The following is a 14,208-nucleotide window of genomic DNA, read 5'->3' on the forward strand; positions in this document are numbered from 1 at the left end:
ACACGGGTGGGACATGGGGGATACAGTGGGGCACGGAAGGGAATTGGAAAGGACGAGGGGGGAACACGGAGGGACACGTGGGATATGGGGGCTCACGGGGGGCACGGGAGGGAATTGGGAGGGACATGTGGGAGACATGGGAATATGGGGATATGGGGGATATGGGGGAACACAGGGGGATATGGGGGGACACGGGGAGTACACGGGGGTATACGGGGCACACGGGGGGACATGGGAGGGTACGGGGGGCACGGGGGGCACAGGAGGGAATGGGGAGGGACATGTGGGAACACGGGGGGATATGGGGGGACACGGGGGTATATGGGGGAACACGGAGGGATATGGGGGAACACGGGGAGATATGGGGGGACACGGGGGTATATGGGGGAACACGGGGGGATATGGGGGAACACGGGGGGATATGGGGGAACAAGGGGGGATATGGGGGGACACGGGGAGTACACGGGGGCATACGGGGCACACGGGGGGACACGGGAGGGTACGGGGGGCACAGGGGGGCACAGGAGGGAATGGGGAGGGACACAGGTGGGTACGGGGGACATGGGGGGATATGGGGGCATATGGAAGGACACGGGGGGATGGGGGGGATATAGGAGAACACAGGGGGATAAGGGGAGATACAAGAGGAGCAGGAGAGACACAGGGGAGACACGGGGGACAGTAGGGGGACACTGGGGGACACGGGACGGCCGTGCTGTCCCCTCGGTACTCCGCCGAGCCTTAGATCCCGCCCACAATGTTTGGTCACGCCCCCTCGCTGCCCTGCACCCAGACCACGCCCCCGCATCGGCCACGCCCCCTATCTCCCAGGCCTCGCCCCCGTGCGCTCAGACCACGCCCACAGGGCGCAGTCACGCCCACATCCCTATACGCCCCGCCCCCTCTGTGCCCCCGCCCCTCCCAGCAGTTTATTTAATCGTGTCCCGCCTCCTTCGTTACGTCACACCTCTGACTCCGCCCACACGGCGGGTTCCGGCGGAAGCGGCGGCGGCAGCGGGCGGGGGTGAGGGGGAACGGGGGGTTTGGGGGGGATTGGGGGGGACTGGGGGGAACGGGGGGGATTGGGGGAGACTGGGGGATTGGGGGAGACTGTGGGGGATTGGGGGGAACGGAGGGGATTGGGGGGGGTTGGGGGAGACTGTGGGGGATTGGGGGAAACGGAGGGGATTGGGGGGAACGGGGGGGATTGAGGGGAACGAGGGGAGGCCGAGGGGGTCCGGATGGTCCGCGGCCGTCAGGATGGCCCTGGCGGCTCAGGGGAGGGTCCTGAGGGGGAGGTCAGGATGGTCCTGAATGGGTCAGGTTGGGGGTCCTGAGGGGAAACCGGATGAGCGTCCGGGGGCTCAGGGTGGTGTCCGGGGGGGTTCAGGATGGGAGTCCAGGGGGGAGTCGGGATGGGGGTACTGGAGGGGTCAGGGTGGTCCTGGGCAGGTGGTCAGGATGGGGGTCCTGGGGGGGGTCAGAGCGGGGGTCCTGGAGGGTCAGGATGGTCCTGAATGGGTCAGGTTGGGAGTCCCAGGATGTGGGCCCGTGGGGGGTCAGGATGGTCCTGAGGGGGTCAGGATGGGGGTCCTGGGGGGGGTCAAGCTGGGGGTCCTGGGGGTGGTTCAGGATGATGTTCCTGCTCCTTTGGTGTGCTGGGGGGTTCCAGGATGACACTCCAGCCCATCCAGCCGCTCCTGCCCATCCCAAACATTTCTTTCCCTCTCGTTCCCCCTCTGTCCCGGTTCCCCTCCGCAGGCTGCCCGGGCCATGGAGAAGTTCGGGATGAGCTTCGGGGGCGGCCCCAGCAGGAAGGACCTGCTGGACACCATCGAGGCGCAGAAGCAGCAGCTGCTGCGGTACCAGGCGCGGCTCAAGGACATGGTGCTGGCCTACAAGAGCCTGCTCAAGGAGAAGGAGGCGCTGGAGGCCAGCCTGAAGGTGCTCTCCGTGTCCCACGAGGGCCATCTCCCGGCGCCCGGCCCCGGGGAGCCCCCGGATGACCAGAGCTCCGAGCACAGCGAGGACAGCGCGGGCACGGCCGCCAGCGCCGACACGGCGGCCAGCAGGGCCAGCAGGGACACTGCGGCCAGCGGGGCCAGCAGGGACACGGCGGCCAGCGGGACCAGTGTGAGCAGCACCACGGGGGACGGCACGGCCGGCGCGAGCGGCAGCACCGTGGACGCCGCGGGCGGCGTGAGCTGCGCCGGGGCGGACGCGGGGCCCAAGGAGGACAGACCCGCGGCCCACAGAGCCGAGGAGCCTCCCGGCCCCGAGGGGGACCTCGGCGAGTCCGAGCGGAGGCTCCTGCAGCTGAAGGCCCAGCTGGCCACCCTGACGGGCGCCCTGGCCACGGTGACGCAGGAGAAGTCGCGCATGGAGGCCTCGTACCAGGCGGACAAGCGGCAGATGCGGCAGGAGCTGGAGGAGGCGGCGCGGCGGGCGCGGGCCGAGGCGGAGCGGCTGGCGCTGGAGCTGGGGGGGCTGCGGGAGCAGCTGGCCGAGACCAAGGCCCGGCTGATCACGCAGCAGCACGAGCGGGCGCGCGAGCAGGGCGACCACGCCGAGATGCTGCGGGAGCTGCAGGAGCTGCTGCGCGCGGAGCGGGAGCTGCGCCGGGACGCGGAGCTGCGGCTGGAGCAGGGCCGGGACGCGCCCGCCGGCAGGGCCGGGGCGCCCGAGCGGGCGCAGGGGCACGAGCAGCACGTGCGGCAGCTGAGCCAGGAGCTGGAGGAGCTCAAGAGGGAGCTGCAGGGGGTGCGGGAGGAGAACAGCAAGGCCGACCCCTGCATCCAGCAGCTCCAGGAGGAGATGGCCGGGCTCAAGAACCACTTCCAGGTGCAGCTGGTGCAGGAGATGAAGAAGGTGAGTCCTGGCTGGGAATGGGGGGCGTGTCCAGGGATTCAGGAAGGGTTTGGGGCTGGAGGAGCCAAATTCCCCCTCCCAGTCCATCAGAGTCCAAAGACCTTAGAGTCCCTTCCAGGGCCTAAAGAGGCTCCAGGACAGCTGGAGAGAGACTTGGGACAAGGCATGAAGGGACAGGGCTGTGAGGGTGGTGGGGCCCTGGCCCAGGCTGCCCAGACCATCTATGACTGCCCCTGGATCCCTGGAAGTGTCCTATGCCAGGTTGGATGGAGCTTGGAGCAACCTGGTCTGGTGAAAGGTGGGAGTAGTGGATCTAGTGGCAGGGGATGGGAGTAGAGGATCCTGAGGGTCCCTTCCCACCCAAATCGTTCCATGATTCCAAATACGCAAATTCCCGAGAAGCCGAGGCCGGGAGGTGTCTCCTGCAGGATTCCCGGGGAAGGGGAGGCCCCGCAGTGGTTTGGGGTGGGGCAGAGCAGAGCTGAGCACCCTGTGCCCCCCGTGCTGCCCTGACCCTGCCCCGTCCGTGCCCCCAGACCGCCCAGGCCGAGGAGCAGCTCCGGCACCGCGCGCAGATGGAGGAGCGGCGCGTGGCCGACCTGGAGGCTCAGGTGTCCCAGGCGTCCGAGCTGCTGGGCACCTACGAGAAGGCCAAGCAGAAGGACCAGCAGGTCATCCAGAAGCTCAAGGACCGCATCGTGCAGCTGGACCTGGAGAACAAGACCTTGGCCATCGCCGCCTCCAGCCGGGCCCCGGGGGACATCCACGGCGAGGAGGCCAACCTGGACGTGAACGTGCTCAAGGACAAGATGGAGAAGCTGAAGAAGCTCCTGCAGGCGGCCACCGGGAAGAGCCAGGCGGACGTGGAGGAGCCCTGCGAGCCGGAGCTGCCCAGGGGCTCCGGGGACGGCGAGAAGGCCACGGCCGGGTACTACCAGCAGGAGCTGAGGCAGCTGAAGGAGGAGTTCGAGCGCTACAAGGTGAGGGCCCAGCTGGTCCTGAAGAACAAGTCCAGCAAGGACATCAACCTGGCCAAGGAGCTGGAGGAGGCCCAGGAGCAGCTGGGGGAGCTCAAGGAGAAGTACGTGGCGCTCCAGCTGGCCTCGGACGACGCGGAGCGGTGGCACCGGCAGGACGTGGAGGCCAAGAGGCAGGAGCTGTCCCAGCTGCAGCAGCGGCACCGGCAGGAGCTGGAGAGGTGCCAGCTGGAGTACCGGGAGCGGGCGCTGCGCCTGGAGGAGGAGATGCACAAGCAGCGGGACCGGGCGCTGGCCGTGCTGGCCGAGAAGGACCAGGAGCTGGAGCGCCTGCGGGCCCTGGCGCTGCCCCACGCGCCGCCCCCCGCGCTCCAGGCCTCCCAGAGCTCCCCGGACGGCCCCTGCGGCGACTCCCCCGGCCTCGGCTCCTCCGAGGTTCTCCCCCAGGGCCTGCCCCTGCCCTCGGGCTCCGAGCCCACGCTGTTCCTGTACGCGGAGCAGCTGGCGCGCAAGGAGGTGGAGGTGGCGGCGCTGCGCAAGCAGCGGCACGGCCTGGAGGGGCAGCTGCACCGGCTGCGGGAGAAGGCCCTGGCCGAGCAGGAGAGGCACCGCGAGGAGGTGGCGGCGCTGCAGGGCGAGATCCAGAAGAACTTCCGGGACAGGAGCAGGGAAGGAGCCAACCTGGAGTACCTGAAGAACGTGGTGTACCGGTTCCTGACGCTGCCCGACGCGCGGGGCCGGCAGCAGACGCTCTCGGCCATCCTCACCATCCTGCACTTCAGCCCCGAGGAGAAGGAGGACGTCGCCAGGCACTCGGCCCAGGGCAGCTGGTGGCTCCACGGGAAGAGATGAGGGGGCAGCTCTTACTCCCTTGTCCGTAAGAACGTCCTGGTGATCGACCAAAACCACTTTGCTCGTGGTGAAACCTCCTCCCGACCGTGCCCGGAGCTCCCGGTCACAATTTGGGCTCGAACCAGTGTTTTTAGCACCAATTTGCAGTGGAATTGTGCCAACTCTTCCAGCCCTGGTGTGGGAATTTGCTCTGAGTTGGGACTTGGTTTAAAACCCCTGGAATTGAGGATCCTGATGCTTTTTTAAAGAGGGTTTTAAGATGATTCCAACCTGTCAGGCGTGGGTTAGGGTGGAACTCACTTGGATCTTCAAACTCCAGCCGGGCTCGTGACTCAGAAGATTAAAAGGAGGGCGGGAAGCACTTTAGAAGGAGCTAAAATAGCACCAGACCATGAGAGGCTCAAGAGGAGGAGGTTTAATGCAGAAAATCTTGAGCGTTTTCTCCAACGTTTCTTCTCCAGAACCAATTTAACAGTGGATGCAGCCCCAGGCCCCTCCCAGGGCTCAGGTGTGCTCTCCTTCCTGCCCAGGGATCCTCGGGAATTCTCAGTGATTCCAGGATGGAGAAAGGATCTCCTGGATGTTGAAGTGGTGGCACCACTGTGGTGGTGCCAGGGATGATTCCCCACCCCAAGGTGCCAAGCAGGAATTGGAGCTGCCTGGCCCCGTTTGGGAGCAGGAAGCAGAGGAAAGGCTGGAATGGGTGCCCTGCTCCTCGTTTTTGGGAGTTCCAGGGAAGTTTTGCTGCTGTGCAGTGCTGGTTTTGGAAGGAAGGCCCCGTTCCTGCTGGGATGGAGCAGTGGGGGGCAGGGGGTGGCAGGTCCGGGCAGTGCCTGCAGGGACCTGGAGATTCTTCCCTAGTTTCCATGGGAACTGGTGAAAGAAGGAAGCCAGGACATCCTGAAACCCGCTCCCTGAGCCCCAGGAGGGATGTTTTGCTGGTGGGCCTGGAACAGGCTCTTCCCAGCTCTGCTCAGCTGGAGCTCCCAAACTTTCCCATCTGCGCAGGCCAAACGTCCCCGTGGTGTTGTTTTCCTGCCCCTTGTTTGGGGTTAAACCTTGGCTACCAAAGCTCAGCTTCCCCGGCCCAGAGTACAGGGATGAGTCTGGATTAACACCCCCGGGTGGGCCTGGAGTTAAAAGCAGGTTGGGGGAGCAGCTCCTGGTGCTGCCCTGCCCGGGGGGGCCTTGGGAAGGGCAGCAAACTCCAGTTCCATGGCAGGATCCTGCCCTGCCCTTGGGGCTGGAGCCCTGGGAGCTGCAGGAGCAGCAGTGTGGAGGAGGGATGTGCTGTGTCCCCTCACAGCTCAGGGAAGGGCCCGGATGTTCCCTGTCCCTGGGCTGGGAAAGGAGGGGGTGCCATGCCCCCAGGGGGACAGACTGGGGGTCTCCCATGTCCCCAGCCCATCCCAGGGGACCCACCAGTGGCCTGGGACAGGGATCCTGGGGTGCTGCAGCCACCCTGGCACTTCCTGGGGGAGGGACCCTGGGGTGCAACATCCCTCCTTGCCTCCTTGGCTGTCCTGGTCCTGCCAGCAGCCAAATCCCCTGGATTCCCAGTAACTCAGCCCCAATTTCTCCTCAAAAGAGTCCTCAGGGAAAACGTGCCCTGGGCAGAACCTGTCCCTGCTGGGAGGGATCCAGGTGCTGCTGGGATGGAGGGAACTGGATGGGAAAGGGACAGTTTGTCCCAGGAGTGTTTGGAACGCTTCCCAAGGGTGCAAGTGTTGGCTCAGCCAGGGAAGAGCCTGGACCCTGCTCCCAGTTTGGAAAGTTTGAATTAAGTGGTGCCTCTGGAATAACAGGGATGGCTCCAGCTCTCACCCTGGAGCCATTCCCACAACACCAGAGGGAGATGGTGCCTCCTGCTTCAGCTTTGCTGCTCAGGCTGAGGGGATGATCCCTGTTCTCCCTCTGCCTCGTGCTCTCCTGGAGGATGAAGAGACCTGGAATGGATCCCAGGTGTGGTGGGGATCAATGTGGGATCCAGCTGGGAGGAGAGGAACGAGGTGGGATCCAGCTGGGAGACAGGGATCAGTGTGGGGTCCCAGATGGGAGCGGGGGAACAAGGTGGGATCCAGTTGGGAGCACAGAGATCCACTGCCCAGGGATCCCCTGATCCCTCCGTACCTGATGGAGGAGAACAAGGAAGCAGCTGCCCAGGAGCACATCCAGGAGCTGCCAAACGAGTCCCCTGTGTCACTGTCACCCTCCTCAGCTCTCCTGCTGCAATTCTTCCCCTGCTCCCTCCCGCCCCTCTCCCTCCTCCTCCTCCTCCTCCTCCTCCTCCCTCCCTCAGACCTTCCCTCCCATCCCTCCCTCCCTCCCTCTTCCCTCTCTTCCTTCAGCCAATATCCCTGAAATAAAGGTAAATCCCTGTTTGAGGCAGGACTCTGGTGGTGTTGGGCCGGGCAGTGCTTGGAGATCAGAACATCCTTGGGTTTAAAATTCTAACAAAACTAATAAATGCCTTCATTTCCCGAGGTCCCTGTGAGTGTGGGAATGGGAATCCTTCATTCCTGCACCATCAGTGCTGGATCTGTGCCGGGGAGAAGATGCAGAGGAATCTGGCACTGAGAATCCCAGGAAGGTTTGGGTGGGAAGGGACCTTAAAGCCCCTCCAGTGCCACCCCTGACAGGGGCAGGGACACCTTCCACTGTCCCAGATTGTTCCAAGCCCCATCCAACCTGGCCTTGGACACTTCCAGGGATCCAGGGGCAGCCACAGCTTCTCTGGGCAACCTGGGCCAGGGCCTGCCCACCCTCCCAGACAGCAATTCCTTCCCAATATCCCATCTCTCCCTGCCCTCTGGCACTGGGAAGCCATTCCCTGTGTCCTGTCCCTCCAGGCCTTGTCCCCAGTCCCTCTCCAGCTCTTCTGGAGCCCCTTTAGGCCCTGCCAGGGGCTCTCAGCTCTCCCTGGAGCCTTCTCTTCTCCAGGGGAACCCCCCCAGCTCTCCCAGCCTGGCTCCAGAGGGGCTCCAGCCCTGGCAGCAGCTCCGGGGCCTCCTCTGGACTCCTCCAGCGGGACAAGGAGCTCTCGGTGCTGTTCCCTCTCTCCCCACATGCCCAGGGGTGTCCATGTGCTCTCCTGGGCTCCCCAGCCGAGGTGCTGATCCCTCCCTGCTCCCAGGGCTGGGATGATCCACCTGCACCTCGGGGAAGCTCCTCCTGCCCCGGCTGGGCAGGTTCCTCCGGCTGGGCCGTGTCCGGGTGCCCACAGAGGGTGTGGAGCGAGCCCGGGCAGCGGCAGCGGAGCCGCTCCAGCGCCAGCGCTCCCAGCAGCCGCTCCATCCCGGGCTGTGCCCAGCGCAGGCGGAGCCGGGAAGGCTCCAGGCTCCCACCCCCGGCCATGGCCAACGCAGAGGAGCAGCCGTGGGCTCTCTCGGATACCCAGGTAAATCCACGTGCGTGCGGGAAACCCCCTGGAGACCTGGGAATGGCGCTGCCGAACGCTGCAGTTCCCATTCCAACAAATCCCGGCTCACGGGGTCCCCCCACGCCGGAGCTGGGGCCGCTCTGGGAGCGGCAAAGGGGTCCCGGCCCCCCGGGCAGGGCTCGTGCTGGGCCGGAGCGGCTCTTCCCAGGCTCCTGCCCGGCTGTCCCGGTGACTCAGCCCCGGGATCCGTCCGGCCCCGGCGATCCGGTTCCTCGGCGGCAGCTCCAGCAGCGCCGTCTGGGAGCCGCTCCCGGCGTGGCCCCGGGCGGGACGCGGCTTCTTGGCGCTCCCCAGCCCCGGGCGAGGGAATCCGGGATGCTGAGGAGGGCATCTCGGGAGGAAAACTCAGGAGGATGAAGCAGGGACACCCCCCGCGCGGCCGCCGCCGAGGGGCTGGGGAGGGACCGGCCCCGAACCCTCCGCTGCCCCCTCAGCCCTGCCACGGCCTCTCCGGGCGAGCACCTTTCCCGGTGTTTTTGGATGCCCGAGGGAGCGAGTCCGGCCGTGCCGCGGGGCTCCACATCCCCCCGAGCCGTGGGCCGGCCGAGGCTCCCGGGGTGGCCCCGCTCCGGGACTCCCGAGCCCGCGCTCCCCGCGTGTCTCCCCCAGGTCCTGGTGCTGATGGGAATCTCCCTCCCGGCCGCGCTGCTCAGGTGGGTCCTGGCCCCGCTCCCGGGGCTGGAACTGGGGCTCGGCAGCAGCTCTGCCGGGACATTTGTCACCAGCCCCGACTTTTCCAGCCTCCTGGGCAGCGGATCCGTCCTCGCTGTCGCCTCCCGGCAGCGGCGGTGCTGCCACATCCAGGTGAGTGTCACCGGCTCCTGAGCATCCAGGTAAGTGCCGCCGGCAGTGCTGCCACTCCCAGGTGAGTGCCACCAGCTTCCAGGGGCGCAGGGATGGACCTGACCGCAGCTAAGCCCGAGGCAAAGCCGGGCCGGCCCTGGGATAAAGCCGCGGGAGGTGCGGGATGTCCAGCGCTCGCTCCAGGCCCCCGGGAGCAGCCGGTGCCAGCCCGCGGGGGGCCGTGGGAGCTCGGGGGGGCTCTGCCATCCGAGCTAACGCCGTGCCCCCTCCCCAGCTGCGGCCCCTGGCCCTGCTGGCCCTGGCGGATTTCCTGGGCGCCGCTGCCCTGCTGGGCACGGCCACGCTGCAGCTGCTGCCGGCCCCGCTCTCCGTGCCCGCCTACGCCGCCTGTCCCTACGGGCGGATGCTGGTCACGGTAAGGGGGCACCGGGACCCCCCTGGGCCGCCGGGAGCGGCTGAGCCCCGTCTGCGGGCTGGGATGGACGGACGGGGGGCCCGGGCGGTCAGTGCTGCCGGCCCCGAGAGGCCACCGGCCAGAGAGGCCACGGGGTCCCTCCGCGGGTGCAGGAGGAGGGAAGGGGCTGGAGGGGTGGTGTGGGGTTGGGCTGCGGGGCACGGGGAGGGAAGGGGCCGGTGGGGCATCGGGGAAGGTACTCTGGTAGGGTACCAGGGAAGGTACCCTGGGGGCGCTGGGCACAGCAGGACCGACCCCCTCTCCTTGTCCCTCTCCCTTTCTTCTCCCAGACCTTCTACTCGGTCTCGTTCCTCATGGTCGTTGTCTACGCCTACGAGTCCTATCGCACCGTCCTTGGCGGCAGAGCCCGGCCCGCGGCAGCGCTGCAGGTCCGTGACCCCGCCCGGGTGAGCCGGGCATCGCCCTGCCCTCACACAGCCCTGCCAGGACCTGGACAACGCTCTGCCAGGACCTGGGCATCGCCCTGCCCTCACACAGCCCTGCCAGGACCTGGGCATTGCTCTGCCCACACATGGCCCTGCCAGGACCTGGGCATCGCCCTGCCCTCACACAGCCCTGCCAGGACCTGGGCATTGCTCTGCCCACACATGGCCCTGCCAGGACCCGAGGGGCAGCGGGGGGATCCAGGACAGCCCCATTCCCTGGGGCATTGGTGGTTCCCCTCATCCCGGTGGGAGCGGGGCTGGATCCTCGGCTGCTGCCGCTCGTGCAGCCCCAGCTCAGGGCAGGATCCTCCCGCAGGAGCGGAGCCGGTGCCTGGAGAGCGCATGGCAGGGAATTCCCTACATCCTGGCCTGGTAGGTGCCCCTCTCGATCCCCCCCGGCTGTCCCAGGACAGCCCAGGACATGCCGGGACGCTCCCCCCTCTCCCCCAGGCTGGTGCCGGCGCTGACGCTCCTGGGGCAGCTCCTCGCCCGCGGCACCCCCGGCACCGACATCGCGCCCGTGGTGCCCTGGAAAGGGAACGGCTCCCACGGCACCTTCGGGCTGTACTGCTCCAGGTCCGGGCCCGGGGCCCGGGGGCACCCCCTCCCTGCCCCCCACGGGACACCGCCGGGGGTGGAGGCGTTGGGGTGGGGGATTTGGGGATGGGGGATTTGGGGATGGGGGATTTGGGGTTGAGGTGAGGGATTTGGGGATGGGGGATTTGGGGTTGAGGTGGGGGATTTGGGTTTGGGGTATTTAGGTTTGGGAGCGGGGATTTGGGATTGGGACATTTTGGGTTGGGGTGGGGGATTTGTGGCTGGGGATTTGGGGATGGGGTAATTTGGGTTGCAGTGGGGGATTTATGGTTGGGGATTTGTGGTTGCGGTAATTTGGGGATTTGGGGTTGGGGATTTGGGGTTGGGGATTTGGGGTTGGGGATTTGGGGATGGGGTGGGGGATTTGGGGACCGGCAGTAGCATCCTCCGTCCTTCTCCTTGCAGCTGCCTGCTGCTCATCCACCCTGCCCAGGACATTTGCTACCAGGTGAGCACTGCCGGGTGCCCGTCCCTGCCCCCGGAGCTGCCCACCCACCCCGCCGGGGCGGGGGCTCTGGGGAGTGCAGGATCCGCCCGGGCAGGTGCTCCAAAGGGCCGGGACAGGGGGGGCCCGTTAGAGGCTCAGGGGCAGCTCCGGCAGCTCCCGGGCTGTGGGGTCGCGGCACAGCTCGAGGCAGGGCTGGTACAGCTCGGGGCAGGGTTAGCACAGCTCGGGGCAGGGTTGGCACAGCTCGGGGCAGGGTTGGTACAGCTCGGGGCAGGGTTAGCACAGCTCGGGGCAGGGTTGGCACAGCTCGGGGCAGGGTTAGCACAGCTCGGGGCAGGGCTGGTACAGCTCGGGGCAGGGTTAGCTGGCACAGCTCGGGGCAGGGTTGGCACCAGCTCGGGGCAGGGCTGCTCGGGCAGGGTCAGCTCGGGGCAGGGCAGCACAGCTCGGGGCACGCGGGTTGGCACAGCTCGGGGCAGGGTTAGCACAGTCGGGGCAGGGCACAGCTCGGGGCAGGGTTGGCACAGCTCGGGGCAGGGCTGGCACAGCTCGGGGCAGGGCTGGTACAGCTCGGGGCAGGGTTAGCACAGCTCGAGGCAGGGCTGGCACAGCTCGGGGCAGGGCTGCCCCGGCCCCACGGAGTTCCCGTTGCCTCCCAGTACCTCGGTGAGAACGACGCGGGGCTGGCGGGGAAAATCATCTTCCTCCTGTACCTGCTGCTGGTTCTCGGCTGCTGCACGGTGAGGGCGCGGGGCAGGGGCGGGTTTGGGGTCCGGGACGGCCCCGCTGACCCCCCCGGGCCCCTCCCCAGCTCCTGTACCGCCGGGTGAGGCTCCGCTGCCGCGGGACGGTCGCGGTGCCTTTGCTGCCCCTGGAGAGGGACGCGGGCTTTGGGGGCGGGAGCGGCCGCAGCGTCAGCAAAGCCTCCCGCTGCTTCCAGCTGGTTTTCCTGCTCTGCTGGACACCAGGCAAGTCCGGGGGGGTGTCCCAGGGCCCCCCCAGCCCCGCAGGGTCACGGTGGGGGTGTCCCACCGAAGACTGTCCTTTTGTCTCCCACCCACAGCCTTCCTCCTCACCCTCCTCTCCTTCACCAGCATCAAACCCGCCTCGGTCCTTGTCCTCTACGTTGCTGCAGTGAGTAAAACCCCATTTCCAGGGCTCCCGAGCTGGACTTTTGTCCCCACTCAATGTGTCAGTGGTGCTGGGCCCCACAGGGTCAGGGGCTGTGACAGGGCTCGGGGACAGCCTGGACCCCACTGACTGCAGGGTGAGGACACAGCCCGGGCCCAGCCCGGCTCTTCCCACCGGGTTGGCAGTTGGGGTTTCACCCTTTGGCTCTTCCCAGGGGTTTGATGTGGTTTAATTAACCACATCATGAGGAGAGACACCTCCCCATGTCCCTGTGTCACCTGTCCCTGTGTCACTCGGCCTGGGCTGGTCCTGGGGTCTGCAGGGACAGGGAATGGCAGCACTGGCCTTGCCCTCTCCCTCTCCCTCTCCCTCTCCCTCTCTCCCCCAGGCCCTGAGCGTGTCCCTGCAGGGCTTCCTGCACAGTTTGGTCTATGGCTGGATGAGGGAGAACTTCCGTCGGGAGGTGCTGGGCAGGAGCCCCCCCCTGCAGCCCCCCCGGGGCCTCCAGGCTTTCTATGACGAGTCCCTGGGGGCTGTTCCCTGAGCTCCCACCTCCAGTCCCTGGGGGCTGTTCCCTGAGCTCCCACCTCCAGTCCCTGGGGGCTGTTCCCTGAGCTCCCACCTCCAGTCCCTGGGGGCTGTTCCCTGAGCTCCCCCCGGAGCCAAGGCAGGATCTGCACGTTGTTGGCTGCTCATGGAATCACGGAGAGGTTTGGGTTGGAAGAGACCTTAAAGCCCATCCAGTGCCACCCCTGCCACGGGCAGGGACACTTCCCATAGCTCCCTGTCCGGGCAGGATCTCCCCGCCGGACTTGGCCCCTCGTGCCTGGAAAGGTTTGAGGACACAGGAGGTGCTGGGCAGGTTCCAACAGGGAAATGAATGTCCTGTTTATTCCTGTTAAAGCCTGTGACTGACTATCAGCCTATTTTGTGATCCTGCATCCCCTGCTTCCCTCCACCCCATGGACTAAGTGGGACGTGGAGCTGTTAAACAGGGATTTAATCTAGGCTGCAGAGTTTATAGGGCATTTTTTATTCTACACAGTGGCTCAGATAACCCAGGATTTGGGAACGAGGCAGGGCTGAAAACCTGGTGGGAGGTGAAGGGGGCAGAGAGAAAAATGGACAGTGTGGAGGAAAGGGAAAAGGATGATCCTGCAGTGAGACTATTTACAGTGGCCTGCAGGGACAGGCCAAGGGGGAATGGCTTCCCAGTGCCAGAGGGCAGGGATAGATGGGAGACTGGGAAGGAATTGCTGGCTGGGAGGGTGGGGAGGCCCTGGCCCAGGTTGCCCAGAGAAGCTGTGGCTGCCCCATCCCTGGAAGTGTCCAAGGCCAGGTTGGACAGGGCTTGGAGTAACCTGGGCTGGTGGAAGGTGTCCCTGCCCATGGCAGGGGTGGGGCTGGAGGGGCTTTAAGGTCCCTTCCCACCCAAACCTTCCTGGGATTCTATGATAATGAGTTTGCAGGAGATGAGGTTTGGGAGAAATGCAAAACTAAAAATACATCATTGAGAGGGATAATGCCAGGAGGAGGAGATTTGGGCTGCTGAGGAACAGCTACAGGATGATGATGGAGGCCCCATCCCTGGAGGGGTTTCAGAGCCCTGTGGATGTGGCACTTGGGGACGTGGGGCAGTGGTGGCCTTGGGGGAGGGTCAGACTCCTCAGGCTCAGGGGATTTTCCAACCCAAATGATTCCATGATTCCCTGCCCCGGGAAGGGCAGAGGGACACACACCAGGCTGGGTGCTGTGAACCAGGAGTGACCAAACCCCACAGCAGGGACGGCCCATCCCAAACCAAATAAACTCTGGAGACTCCAAACCAGGACCCAGCTTGGCTTCAGGTTTGGTTTTTTTTAAACTAATATTTTCTACTTTACAGAGTGTTTGGGGCCAGCAGGGCCCCCAGAGCTGTGCACGGACACACACGGACTATGTACAGAATATACACCATCCCTAAGGATACTGTACAGAATTCCAGGCTCCAGGGAGGGCAGAGGCACTGGGAGGCCCAGGGGGCTCCTGCTGCTCCGTGCCTGGCTCCAGAGGGGGAATGCAGGAGTTCAGCCACCTCTGAGACCCCCACACCTCCCCAGCCCCGAGAAGGGGAAATGGAGCAGCTTCCACTGGGAGCACTGGGAATGCCACGGCTCTGGGCAGGATCCATCCTGCCACCTGCAAAGGTGCCC

At 65.8% G+C, this 14,208-nt stretch overlaps 2 protein-coding genes across 3 annotated transcripts; both read left to right on the plus strand.

Annotated features, from left to right (window-relative positions):
* The first annotated feature begins 967 nt into the window (after positions 1 to 967).
* GCC1 (GRIP and coiled-coil domain containing 1) lies at positions 968 to 7,180 on the plus strand. Of its 2 annotated transcripts, none has more exons than XM_039389501.1 (3): positions 968 to 1,024; positions 1,762 to 2,868; positions 3,405 to 7,180. In XM_039389501.1, exons 2-3 carry the CDS (start codon positions 1,774 to 1,776, stop codon positions 4,695 to 4,697), a joined length of 2,388 nt encoding a protein of 795 aa, XP_039245435.1. In that variant the 5' UTR covers positions 968 to 1,024; positions 1,762 to 1,773; the 3' UTR covers positions 4,698 to 7,180. The 2 variants fall into 2 exon arrangements, 1 of the variants encoding a protein (XP_039245435.1); XR_003539380.2 differs by lacking the exon at positions 968 to 1,024 and having other exon boundaries at positions 1,632 to 2,868; positions 3,405 to 6,676; positions 6,707 to 7,180.
* A 1,893-nt stretch (positions 7,181 to 9,073) lies between these two features.
* Positions 9,074 to 13,275, plus strand: LOC113984040. The gene is made up of 9 exons (XM_027713726.2): positions 9,074 to 9,355; positions 9,685 to 9,783; positions 10,157 to 10,212; positions 10,291 to 10,416; positions 10,843 to 10,885; positions 11,545 to 11,625; positions 11,697 to 11,853; positions 11,949 to 12,019; positions 12,405 to 13,275. Exons 1-9 carry the CDS (start codon positions 9,104 to 9,106, stop codon positions 12,558 to 12,560), a joined length of 1,041 nt encoding a protein of 346 aa, XP_027569527.2. The 5' UTR covers positions 9,074 to 9,103; the 3' UTR covers positions 12,561 to 13,275.
* Positions 13,276 to 14,208: the final 933 nt, after the last annotated feature.

Source organism: Pipra filicauda, unplaced genomic scaffold, assembly GCF_003945595.2.
Source record: "Pipra filicauda isolate LSUMZ 115617 unplaced genomic scaffold, ASM394559v2 scaffold731_size164108_pilon, whole genome shotgun sequence".
Taxonomy (NCBI): domain Eukaryota; kingdom Metazoa; phylum Chordata; class Aves; order Passeriformes; family Pipridae; genus Pipra; species Pipra filicauda.

What these genes read in the sequence shown, in the direction of transcription:
- LOC113984040 (XM_027713726.2), top strand. Translation starts at nt 9,104, where the DNA reads ATGTCCAGCGCTCGCTCCAGGCCCCCGGGAGCAGCCGGTGCCAGCCCG. An exon ending in ACGGGCGGATGCTGGTCACG is followed by an intron (nt 9,356 to 9,684) that starts GTAAGGGGGCAC and finishes TTCTTCTCCCAG; the next exon opens with ACCTTCTACTCGGTCTCGTT. An exon ending in CCCAGGACATTTGCTACCAG is followed by an intron (nt 10,886 to 11,544) that starts GTGAGCACTGCC and finishes GTTGCCTCCCAG; the next exon opens with TACCTCGGTGAGAACGACGC.
- GCC1 (XM_039389501.1), top strand. Translation starts at nt 1,774, where the DNA reads ATGGAGAAGTTCGGGATGAGCTTCGGGGGCGGCCCCAGCAGGAAGGAC. An exon ending in TGGTGCAGGAGATGAAGAAG is followed by an intron (nt 2,869 to 3,404) that starts GTGAGTCCTGGC and finishes CCGTGCCCCCAG; the next exon opens with ACCGCCCAGGCCGAGGAGCA.